This window comes from Microplitis mediator, chromosome 8, assembly GCF_029852145.1.
Source record: "Microplitis mediator isolate UGA2020A chromosome 8, iyMicMedi2.1, whole genome shotgun sequence".
NCBI classification, from domain to species: Eukaryota; Metazoa; Arthropoda; class Insecta; order Hymenoptera; family Braconidae; genus Microplitis; species Microplitis mediator.
In genome coordinates, this window is record NC_079976.1 from 11,199,176 (window position 1) to 11,212,116 (window position 12,941).

Genomic DNA, 12,941 nt, shown 5'->3' on the forward strand with positions numbered 1-12,941 from the left:
CCACTGATCATCATCAATGTTCAATATACAATACTAATTATTTACATACAAATTTCCATCAATGAGAGAGTGGGTCAAAATGAGACACCATTTTTTGGCAAAAACAATAATTTTTTTCGAATTTGATCATCTTTTGTCTCTTGAAAAAGTATGGGGTATAGTTATCCCAAGTACAGTCCGACTATTTTAGAATTTTGATCACCCGGGAAAAAAAATTTAGATCTATTCAGATCAAATTAGATCTGATGTTTCAGATCTGAACAGATCTGCATTTTTGCCAGATCTGTTTAAATCTAATTAGATCTACTCTGATCAGAATAGATCTGCTCGGGTCTAAATAGATCAACGTAAATAAAAAACACTCTTAGATCTGCTTAGATCAAACTCGATCTAATTCGCTAGATCTAAATAGATCTGTTTTTTTTATCTCTATCCTAATAAAAATTGATATGTCTGATTAAAAATATATTAAATATATCACAATAATATAAAATATCTATAGTTATTGATCTCGACAGTAATACAAAATGAGTACAAGTAATTAAATATTGTCATAAATTAGACTGATTTTTTGTTAAATAAAAATGATTATAATCAATATGAAACCTTTTGTATAAATATAAAGGATCACTTTTTTATAAACAATAATGAAAGTAGTCTTTTTCTAAGATACATAAAGAATTTTTCCTTAAAGTATTTCATACTTATTTACCCAATGAAAATAATTTCTTAAGAAATATTTCTTTGTAATCTGTACAGATCTAATCTGATCAGAGCAGATCTGAACTTTTTTTCCCGAGAAAAAGTTATATCAGCTCAGATCTGGTTTCCACACAGATTCAATTACATCTATTTATATTTACTTCACAAATTGATCGTTTAATCAATGTTGATCTATTTTAATCTGACTAGATCTAGGTTGATCTAACTTGATCTAGGTTGATCTGACTTGATCAGATTTAATCAGGGTGGATTTGGACTATTTTTTCCCAAAAAAAAATGTCATATCTGATCAGATCTAGTTTGATCTGAACAGATCAAATCAGATCTACTCTGATTTGGGTTCAGTACAAATTATGATCAAATTTGATCTGAGCTGATCTGATTTGATCAGAACAGATCTAAATTTTTTTTTCCCGGGCAAACAAAAATTTTTCGAATTTATGATTAACAAAGTACACGAGAAAGAATCATATGCTTCTTTACGTTAAGTTGCCTACTAATAAGATTTATTCTTGTTCAGAAAGTTTTATTCAAAATTAAGTAAAACGTTTCCAAGCAAAAATTAAAAATCTTAATCCGCGATTTTCACTCAAAGAAGCATATGATTCTTTCTCGTGAGCTTTGTCAATCATATGGGGAAAGAGGTTACACGCTAATTGATCCCCGCGACAAAACAACCCCGGACAAAAGGTCCCGCAACCAAATAGCCCAAAGACCCAATCCCGGTTATTTTTATCACAGTAATCTGGTCTACACAGAAAAAAAATGTTAAAATTTTCTAGAATTATTAATACATTTTATTGTTTCAAATATTACTGCGGCGCCCAAGTGTGATATTGTTGTATATTATAAAATATAAGGTCAAAATATATGCGTGATCTGTTTAAATATACTGATGCTCAAAGAAAAAAAGTGTACAGGGGAAACATATAGATTTTTAAATTTCCAATAGTATAAATTAATATCTTGAATTGTATAGTTTCATTGGCAGGATGATATTTTTTAGACTGACTATAGTAAAAATTAAAACATACCATAAATATTAAAGTTTCAAACAATAAAAATCTCCAAGTTGATATATATATATATATATATATATATATATATATATATATATATATATATATATATATATATATATATATATATATATATATAATCTCATAGTCGGTCGTTATTTTATCTTATGTAACAATAGTAATAATTTTCTTTCTAAGTCCTAATTTTTAATGTTTCAAATAAGAAAAATATATTTTTTTCCCGATAGAAACGATTCGTAATTTTAAAAAAATTTTTATTTCTTTTCATTTTATTTTTGTTTATTTTTTAAATTATTTATTTCCGGCTTTTTCCGTTGCTCTCGTAGTACAAGGTCCTATTCAGGCTTTTGGTTTTACCCCCTCCCTTTCTCTTCTCCCATTGTCTATCTTCTCATCGTCGTGCATCTAATTAATTGCATCTTTGTCTATATTATGAATAACTGATTTAGTCGTTACAGTATATAGTTGTTCGAATTTTTATATGAAAAATCATTAGAAAAATTTCAGCCAACTTACGGGCTCGAACCGCCGACCTTTCGCGAATAAAGTTCAGTCAAACCGCGATGCTTATGAGAATTGAAAATTATTTTCGTACTTAAATGGATGACGGTAGAGGATGAAATTTTACTGCATCAAACAATAAAATTTGCTGCGGCTGATACATAATTTTTACAAATTGACGAAGTATAATATACAGTTTCACATAATCAATCTTTATTGATTTCAGTAGGAATATTTAATATTTGCTTTAATAATAAATTTTCGTGAAAATTTATTTATTCTCGTTTATATATCATTAAATTTGACTGTTGACTAAGATTAAAATTTAAAAACAACTCCTGGTAAAGTTTCTTATGTAATGGATTTTACAATATAACGGTCTAACTAAATTTATTATTTTGTATACTTTATATTTTCATTATTTGAGACTTTAAAACGACAGATATTTAAGCTTTAACTGTTAATCTTTAAAAATTAATTCTTTTATTATTTGCTTTGTCTTTTTCACAGATTTAAATAATAATTTTATTTAAATAAACTGCATATTTTAGCATTCGATTTATATTTATTATTTATTAAATATTGAAATCACGATACTACTATTTGAATGAATATTAATTGCTAAAAATATTGTAATTATGAGACATCACGCTTTATTAATTACAGTTCCTTTTGAGGTAGATTTTTTTTAAAAATCTAGATATTGTATTTGTCCTCATGGTCGATTTTTCAAGGAATTTTGTCATAAACTATCATAATTGGTTGAGTAGAGTTCAGAAATACCATTCGTTGAAAAATTTATATAGGCATGTATATATATTAGGGTGGCCCAAAAAAACCGACTATTTTTTTTTTTCGAGTCTAATGAAAATTTGTTAGTTTAAGATGTTTTAAGAAGCCTCTCCAAAAATCAGCTCGATGAAAAATTTTCAAGAGGTCGCTCACGAATTTTGAAAATATCAAAAATGATCGAAATTCGAATTTTTTGTTTCTGAATTTTTTCTTCCTCGTGGCAGCAATATTTTATATCTGTAAAATTATGACTATGCTGAAAATTTCAGCCCAATATTTAAATATTTAAACGGCGCTCAAGAATTTTGAATATTAACTGATAATATGTAACTAATACTTTGAATTAGTTTTTGCATTTTTTTATAACTCAATTACTGACATTTCATTTAAATATAACTTGTGCATAACCGAAAATATACAGGACAGTCTTAAACAATAAAATTGGGTAAGTTTTGAATAAGCAAAAAAACCTAAAAATTGAATTAAAAAATAAAAAAGTTTGTAAATAACTCATTATTTCTATTTCTCGGAATGTATTTTTATTCATTACGATACAAATTGATGGTAAAAAAAATTGAGAAGTTTCATTATTAATATTCAAAGGTCGCTCGAAAACGTCCAAGAGACAGTACTCGGAAACATTCAAAATTCTTGAGCGAGGTTTAAATATTTTAATTTTGAGCTGAAATTTTCAGGGTAGTCATGATTTCATAAATATGAACTATAGCTGCCACGAGAAAGAAGAAATTTAGAACAAAAAAATCCGAATTTTGATCATTTTTGATATTTTCAAAATTCGTGAGTGACCTCTTGAAAATTTCTGATCATTGAGCAGTTTTTTATCTTTTATCACCGCTGGTGCATTGCTGGGCATCTTATGGACGTTATGCCGCATCAGTGTTAATTCGAGAGACCATGAGTGCAAATCGAGTTGTGATAAAAGTTTTTGCGCGCTGTAAATAAAATTAACTACTTCGTACAGTGTCACGTTAAATTTTCCGGTGGCTACGTCATCGGAAATAGTTTCGAGGATTAAGCCAGAGGGTCAGCCGAACATTCCTGAGTGACGAGTCATTGCTGGATACGTAGTAAAATGAAAATAAAGTAATTTTAAGTGCAGGCAATATTTATTATTTGAAATATTATTTTTATATTTTATATTTCCAAATGTACGCATCCGCCGCAGAGGAACTCGCTGCTTTCCGCAAGCAACTTGCACTGTTGACTGCCGAATATAGCGAAATGATTACTCAGGAGCAACTTCCAAATACACGATCCAGAACATACCGACACCATCGGAAAGTTAAAAAATTCGACTATTGCTGGTATCATTTCAAATTTGGCGAAAATGCGCGCGCATGCGCACCCGGCTGTAAATGGCAGGGAAATGCCAACGAGAATCACTAGTGGCGGAGAGTGATTCTCAATCGATTTCACGCCGATTATCTATTAAAGATCGAGTCACTGGGACCGAGTTTCTCGTGGACACTGGCTCTGATTTATCAGTTTTTCCTTGCGGCTCGATGAAATCGCAAACAACTCCCATAGGTTATCAGCTTTATGCCGCAAACGGCACGATTATCAAAACATATGGTTTATCATTACAAACGCTGAATCTCGGACTGCGTCGAGATTTCACGCGGAATTTTATTGTTGCCGATGTCACCAAACCGATACTTGGGGTTGATTTTTTGAGTCATTATGACTTGCTAGTCGACCTCAAACGCAAATGCTTACACGACCGCATTACAGGTTTGACATCATCCGGTTATTTCCACGCAACAACAGCATTGGACAAAATCAAGGCTGTGGATGGTGATTCCGTTTATATGAAACTGCTACGTGAGTTCGCCGATATCACACGACCTGATCCGTCCAACAATAAAAAAAGGAAACATTCAACGGTGCACCACATTCCTACAACACCTGGTCTACCTGTTTCTAGCAAAGCCCGTCGCTTATCGCCTGACAAATTACAAATTGCTCAAGAGGAGTTCCGTAAAATGATTAAGCAAGGCATTTGTCGGCCATCGCAGAGTGCTTGATCTTCGCCATTACACGTGGTCCAGAAAAAGGACGGTAGATAGAGACCATGTGGCGATTATCGCCCATTAAATGACCATACTCTTATCGATAAATATGCGCTTCGATATATGGACGATTTTGTCGCGTATTTACATAGGAAATTTCCGGCATATTTTCGAGGGTCGCCACGTAACGATCTACATAGATCACAAACCGCTCCAACACGCATTTAAACAGCGTACGGAGAGAGCTTCACCATGGCAATTCCGCCGTTTGGATTTCATCGGTCAATTTACGACTGACATTAGGCATGTGTCGGGCAACGACAATATTGTCGCTGACACATTGTCACGAGTCGAAGCAGTGTCTACTGCTATCACATCGGAAGAACTCGCCGATGCACAGAAGCGAGATCTCGAGCTTCAACAACTGCTGCAACAGACAACCGCGTTGCAGCTTCGACGAATCAATTTCGACAACGGTTTAGCATTGTACTGTGACATTTCGTCAGATATGGTGCAACCATACGTTCCAGGACCGCTGAGAAAGGAAGTGTTCGATTCACTCCACACGCTCGCTCATCCTGGAATCAAAGCATCATTAAAAACGATCTCTAAACGATACGTCTGGCCGTGGATTAATAAAGACTGCCGTGAATGGGCGAAATCCGGCATCGATTGCCAGAAAAATAAAATTCAGAGACATGTGTCATTGCCGATCGCCAGTTTTGAATCTCCAACTGAACGATTCGAGTATATACACATCGATCTAGTGTCTTTAAAAACATTAAGAGGCTTTAACCAGTGTTTAACGATCATCGACCGATTCATGAGGTTTCCTGAGGCTGTCCCGTTATCCAATTGAACTGCAGAGACAATAGCACATGTACTATGGCTGCACTGGACTTTACGCCACGGAGTACCGAAACGCATAACTTCGGACCAAGGTCCGCAATTCGAATCGTCATTATTCCAGTCGTTATTACAAATGTACGGAATGAAACATCTACACACAACGCCGTATCATCCGCAAGCCAATGGTCTCGTCGAACGTTTACATCGTCCGCTAAAATCAGCACTTTTGTGTCACCAAGAGTCATGGTATGACGCATTACCAGCCGTTTCGCTCGGCTTACGCGCTGCTTGGAAAGACGACATCCAGACGACCCCAGCTGAATTAGTATACGGTGAGCCTATCCGATAACTCGGTAAGTTACTTACTCCCACTAACAAAACTACGCCTCATGACATTGTCAGCACATTAAAACGTCATTTTAATTCATTGGCACTGGCCGAAATGTCGCGTCACGGCAAGCATTCTGTTTTCTGTTTCAGGAACCTTAGTACTTGCGGTCACGTATTGGTACGAAATGACCAAGTTGGACCATCTTTCTCAGCGCCGTACGAAGGTCCATATCGTGTCATAACTCGACACGATAAATACTTCATCGTCGATTTTCGCGGACGACAAATCGCCATTTCTGTGGACAGATTGAAGCCGGCTTACGAGGCGAATCCAATCGACATGCCATGTACAATGAATTGCACAGTAACTAAATTTTTTAATTAAAATTAAATTAATTGATCTATTATTTTATGACACACAATCTTGACATTCAACTTCCTAGTAACAGTATTATGAAATATGCAATGTTTGATAAACGAATGAAATGCGAGCTTATGGAGAGACGTACGAGTTAGTTACCGGTATTGCATACAGTGTGCTTGTGAATATAGCTATTACCCTACCGAGCCAGAAAAAACACGTAGTCCACCAGAGCACGCTGTAATCCAAACGAGCCACAAAAGTCGTAGTTTCTGGCGCGAAACGCGGCATGAAGTCCGTATTTTCGGGTCGGGGATCGAGAAAAACATATTTTTCATGATAGCAGCATCGAAACTTGGAGTTTCAGTGTTCCTGTTGAGTGCAACAGATGGTAGTTGAGTAGTGAGACCACCTAGTATATGAGCACTGATGATGACTGAGTCGTTTGAATGCCTAGATGAAAGCTTGAGTGCGACTTGACCTTTAGTTCTACCAGCATTGGCAACAACAATACCAATGATCTGAATAGATGAGTGAGTGCGTTTGAGTTTAAGTGAGTTTACTAAGGAATCTGAAACAAATGATAATTCAGACCCTGGGTCCAGCAATATGCGTACTAGATGAGTACTTAACTTGGTGATCAAGTCCACTAGGCAAGTTGGCAGTACGATTGCTGGGCGATAAGTGCGAGTAAAATGAGTGCCAGGCGTGTTGAGTGCAATTGAGTTCCATTGAGCGTCGCTCGAGTCGTCATGTGCAAGCAGACGTCTTTATTGAGTGCGTTTAGCGGATGCGTTGGCTGGTTTCTGAGCGCTGTTGAGTCCTGGATGTATCATCGTGTGATGTTTTTGTTCACACACCCTGCATGTGAAGGTTGAATTGTACGCATCCGGTAGATGATGGCCAAAACAATTTTTACACAGTCGCTTCTCCACAACGACTTGAGTGCGTTGAGCCTTAGTGAGTCCCAAGAATTGAGTGCATATCACAATAAAGTGATCTCCCTTGCACAAATCACAGGGATATTGTGCAGGAGGGAATACTTTCTTGGGAGGCTTCTTGAGTGCAGCAGATGAGTTCGTGGCTGGAGATTGAGTGTCAGAATAGTGCGAGTTGGAAACAGCAGCAGCAGAGTATGACGCTGGTTTACCAGATGAGCGTGGTGGTTTTGACAATGATGCCTGTTCCACTCGTTCTTGAGCCCGAGCACGACTGACTAAAAAGCCATTGAGCGATTCGAATGTTGGGTATTCAGTGGAAGCACCCATTTTGTTCTCCCAGAGCTCCCTGTTATGTGAATCCAGCTTGGATATGATCAACTGCGTAAGCAATGGATTCATATCTGAGTTCGATTGGACACCGAGGGCGTTGAGTGCGTTGATTACCTCGAAACGGTGTTCAGAAGGTAATTGAGCTGCTCAGATGAGCGTGAAGTGAGCGCGTGCATATTTAAAAGCTTGTCCAGCTGAGCACCGATGAGTAGGCGAGGGTTGTTGTACCTCTCCTTTAGCTGGTTCCACACTGGTACAAATTGGTCGTTGCACGTTTGTACGCTGGCGAGGCTGAGAGCGGCCTGTCCCTGAAGACAGCTCTTCAAATACTGAAGACGCTGGACTGGAGCGAGTTCTTCAGCATTAATCACCATTGAGGTGAATGAGCCCCTGAATTCTGGCCAGTTCTCGTAACGCCCATCGAACTTGGGAATTGCGAGTGCTGGCAAATGAGTTGGAGCCCGGGTTGAATGCACGACAGCTGAAGCAGTAGCTGGCACTGGAATTGAGCTGATGAGTGCGATTAGTTTGCCTTTGGCGTTGATATCCGACCGATACACTAAATTGTATACTTCGTCCTTGTCATATGAGCTCTCCAAGTACTCCTTGGTGCAGGTGAGTGCTAATGAGTCGTGAGTGAGGTTGAACTGGTGCCATTCACCCTCGAGTAACTCAAGCTGGGACTTGAGTTGAGCCAAGCCGTCGGCAACGGTGAGTGTAGCCGCCAGAGCTTCCCAGTCTGAGAAAGCTCTGAGGCGTGAGTGCTGGCTGATGACTTTCAGCTCGAGTGCTTGAGAAATCGTGCCCGATTTCCTCGGAGTGCGCTTGGTTTTTTGTTTGGGCAGATCTCCCTCACTGTTATTCCCAGTGTCGTTGGCACTGGAGTCGCTGAATGCTTGGGTGTTGTCGAAGGTGATCTCAGGAAAGAGGTGAGGATCCTGAGAGGTGCCTTTCGGAACCTTTAAGTGCTGCTGGTCTGTTGGAGAACCCTTGTCCTTGTCATCATCCCCCATGTTGAGCTCCGTAACCTGTGAATAGGTTTATATGAGTGCAGCTGCCTACTGATAAAGCTACCGACACAAGCAACCAACCATCCAGCTCGAAGGACCATAAAATGTTGTAATAATAATTAAATAAAGACATACCAGGACTGGTTGGTGGTTGGGATGTTTGAAAAATACGCATATTTCAAAATATAACAATTTTTTTATTTGTCACAGCACATAATATCACTAGGTTACAAAATTAAATCGTTGATTTAATTTATTAATACTGTTAAATGTCTGAGCTCATGAATACGTAAACGATTGAATACAAATTATTGAATTGAGTTCGAGTAAATAAATGAATTAGAATAATTAAGTTGAGTTTAATTGAACACTGAGTTGATTGCAAAAATCTCATGATAATATGTAACATGATATCAGAGGTTACTGAGCGAAGTTAATTATTGAACAAGTTAATTACTATTTTTAATAGCACTAAATTCATAAATAATTTAGTTATTGAGTTTTAATAATAATGATCACTTAATTTAATTGAATTTAATAAGCTCATAATAAATTACACTGATTTTAATTTATTTGTTGAACACGTGGTAGCATGATTGCAGAGGCTACTGAGCGAAAAATAATTTTTAATTTAATCAACATATTGAGCATAATGATAATTAATTAATTGTAATATTGAGTCCTTTAATTATATGAGCACTGGTAACGATTAAATATTCAATAAAAAATGCACCTGCGATTTCTCCCGATGGAATAACCTCTTGAGAAACGTGGTCGATGATCGCTGAATTAATTGAGTTCTTGATATTAATTATTTGGTGAGCTCGGATGCCCAAATTATAAAAATAATTATAATTTAATGGAGCGAGATGATCACTGAATATTTTTAATTAATTATTTTAATTTATTTTCTCGTGATGAGCGCAAAAAGATGAGATTAAATATAACACGTATTAATACTGAATGTATATATAATTGCCGCATTGCGCATTGCGCATGATCAAGTTTAAAGTTATGGAAGAGGCCCCAGGAGATGCTGCCTCTACCTGCCGGAGATGCAACTACACTAATGCAAAAAATTAAAGGAGCAGAAAAATTTTATAAATTTTTTAGTGATTTTTGGAAGGCTGTAACTTGGTGAAAAATGATCGTATCGAGATTTTAAAAAAAGCATTTTACAGCTTGAAATCTCTAGTTTTGGTGCATTTTTTTCAAAATTTTTTGAATGCTCCGGTTATTGCGCAAACATGAGAAATACCGCGAGACAAAAAATTTCTAAATTTTTTTTTTTTTTCCGAAGAGCCCACGGACCGCTAAAAAATTCTTTCAACTAAACAAATGCATAGTTCGTTTAGCAAATTTATTCAGCTTCAATTTGGTTTTTTTTTTTAACCTCGTAGGATGATTTGTCGCAGAGATATCAGCCTTCAAACAGAAAATGATCCTTTTGGCTTTGATCATCGATATTTCAGGTACTAATGATCGCACAGAAAGTTGATGGGCGGCGGTGAAAATTTGAATAAATTCCCTACAAGACCCTCTCATCATTTTTAAGAGAAAAAATTTTTTTTTATTTTTAACATCCATTAGAAGTAAGTACAAAAAAATGACTTTTTTTGGTTTTTTAGTAAATCAACCGCTACTCTGCAAATATCGATAAAAAAAATAATGTTGCCAGGGACTTTTTTAGCTTAATGTACCCCCAAGACCCCTGTAAATTTTTTAATTAATCTATCGAACCGTTTTTTGGGAATCATCGATCAAAGTTTAGCTAAACAATTAAAAGAGCAAGTTTTGTTTCTTTAATTGTGTAATCATAATCAAAATGAAAAATTTTTTTTTTTTCGACTTTTCCCAAATTTTTGCGTTGGTGACTCAGCAAATGCAAGGAAATGACAAAAAAAATAAAAAATTTCCAAAAAATGTCAAAAAAAAATTTAGAACACAAAAAAAAAGTTTCAATTTTTTTTTTCTTCGATTTTTTTTTGACATTTTTTGGAAATTTTCTATTTTTTTTGTCATTTCTTTGCATTTGCTGAGTCACCAACGCAAAAATTTGGGAAAAGTCGAAAAAAAAAAAATTTTTCATTTTGATTATGATTACACAATTAAAGGAACAAAACTTGCTCTTTTAATTGTTTAGCTAAACTTTGATCGATGATTCCCAAAAAACGGTTCTGTTACGTCCAAAATGTGGTGTGTATCGTGATTTTGGACATAATTTATTATTTTTATTATTTTCGGCCCTAGTCTTTCGACCAATAGACCGGGATCACACTGAGTGTATTTATCTGGGAGGTGTGTTGAAATAAAAGATGTTTGATGTAAAAATTAAATTACTATATATTATAAAATTGAAAAATTCGATAATATGAATACAATAAACTTAATATTATTTTCTGAAAGTATTAGGTGGCTAGTCAGCCGACTCTAATTTACAATAAGATTCGTTCTAATAACTAGAGAGGACTATAGAATTTTGAATACAATTTCCGTGTGTTGGAAATGTTTTTGATTTTAATACAACATAAACTTAAAAATTACAATACCTGTAGTCGCAGCAACTGGATGTTTGTACAATCGTAATTTTCACTGACTCTAGGTATTACCTTTGCTAACAATTTACTTTAACAGTTGAATTTAAACTTATAAAACCACTAATTTAAATAAAACTCTTAATAATGTAAGTGTGCGGACACTCGTATAATATAAACTAGTACGGAACTAGTGTAAAAGCGTGAGAACGCTGTATAAAACTGAACTAGTACGGAACTAGTGTAAAAGCGTGAGGACGCTGTATATAAAACTGAACTAGTACGGAACTAGCGTAAATAAAATCTAAGTGTGAGAACACTTGTACAAAGCTGAACTAGTACGGAACTAGTGTAACTTATATTTTGTGAAGACACTGTGACTTGAACTTCACTGCCTCAATGGACCACTTGTCCGGGACTAACTATTTTTTGGTTTACGACCCTTTTTATAATTTCTTATCGGATCCTATTTCGTCTATTGTTTGGGGGAAACTGTGTCCAATCGGAACACAGTTCCTATGGGTCCTTTCCCTTTCTCTAAGATTTTCACCTTAGGAAAGCGTTAAGGGCACACCCCTATGTGGGCCTATGTGCGTGCGCACCCACACATCCATCCACATGTACAATTTTTTACTTATAACAATATTTTAAATTTAAATGTTCAAATTTATTTATTATTCTTTATAACATTATGATTTGTTAACTTAAAATATTAATTTTAATTAACATTATATTTTTGATTGGCGTTGAGCCTATTTTATTTATTTATTGTTATAAGTTTTCTACTATTTTTGTTAGTCAATTAAATCCTAATTTGAATTGAAAATAGGTGGCTAGCAGCCAACTCTATTTGATTATTAGTTATTCTTTTAATATTTGAATCTAAGAAATATTACGTTTTAGAAATTATTTATTTGGTTATTAATTGTTTTTTTTAGAATTTCATTATTTGGATATTATGATTCAAAAATTATTTATTCGATTGTTATTTATTCTTTTAAATTGTTTTTTTGAATATTTTTATTTTAAGAAGTATTAGAATATTTTTTATATTTTATGTAATGACTACTTCGTCATCAAAATTCAATTTTTCTATTTGTTTTATGATGCCAAGATGTCTCGACAAAAGTGCACTCAAAGATAAAGTGAGGGATTAAGATTATTTTTATTTATAACTAAAAATATATTCCACGAACACTTTTTTTGATAAAAATATTTTTGGGTTTCGACGAAAAATGTTTCAGCTGGCCTTTGGGCCTTTACAGTTGCCCGAGGGGTCATTAAAATTACATTTAGGTGTTTGCTCTAGCATTTCAAAAAAATATCAAAGCAAACAAGTCTTAATCCCTTAAGAGCATTTTACATTCGTCATGTCTTATCACTAAATATTATCGAAACATAAAAATGATAATAAAAAAAATAAAATCTGGTCGTCGGCTCAATTTTAATAAATACAACAGAAATTAAAAATAAAATACAACGTTCAGCATTTTAGCTGGA

General features: G+C 34.9%; 2 protein-coding genes across 4 annotated transcripts in view; one reads left to right on the forward strand and one right to left on the reverse strand.

Moving 5' to 3' along the window:
- The window catches only part of LOC130672897 (lachesin), a 670,825-nt gene that overhangs the window by 106,479 nt on the left and 551,405 nt on the right, over positions 1–12,941 (reverse strand). The gene's annotated exons all lie outside the window — the stretch shown is intronic.
- Positions 4,433–5,101, forward strand: LOC130673371 (uncharacterized). The gene has a single exon (XM_057478359.1). It carries the CDS (start codon positions 4,433–4,435, stop codon positions 5,099–5,101), a length of 669 nt encoding a protein of 222 aa, XP_057334342.1.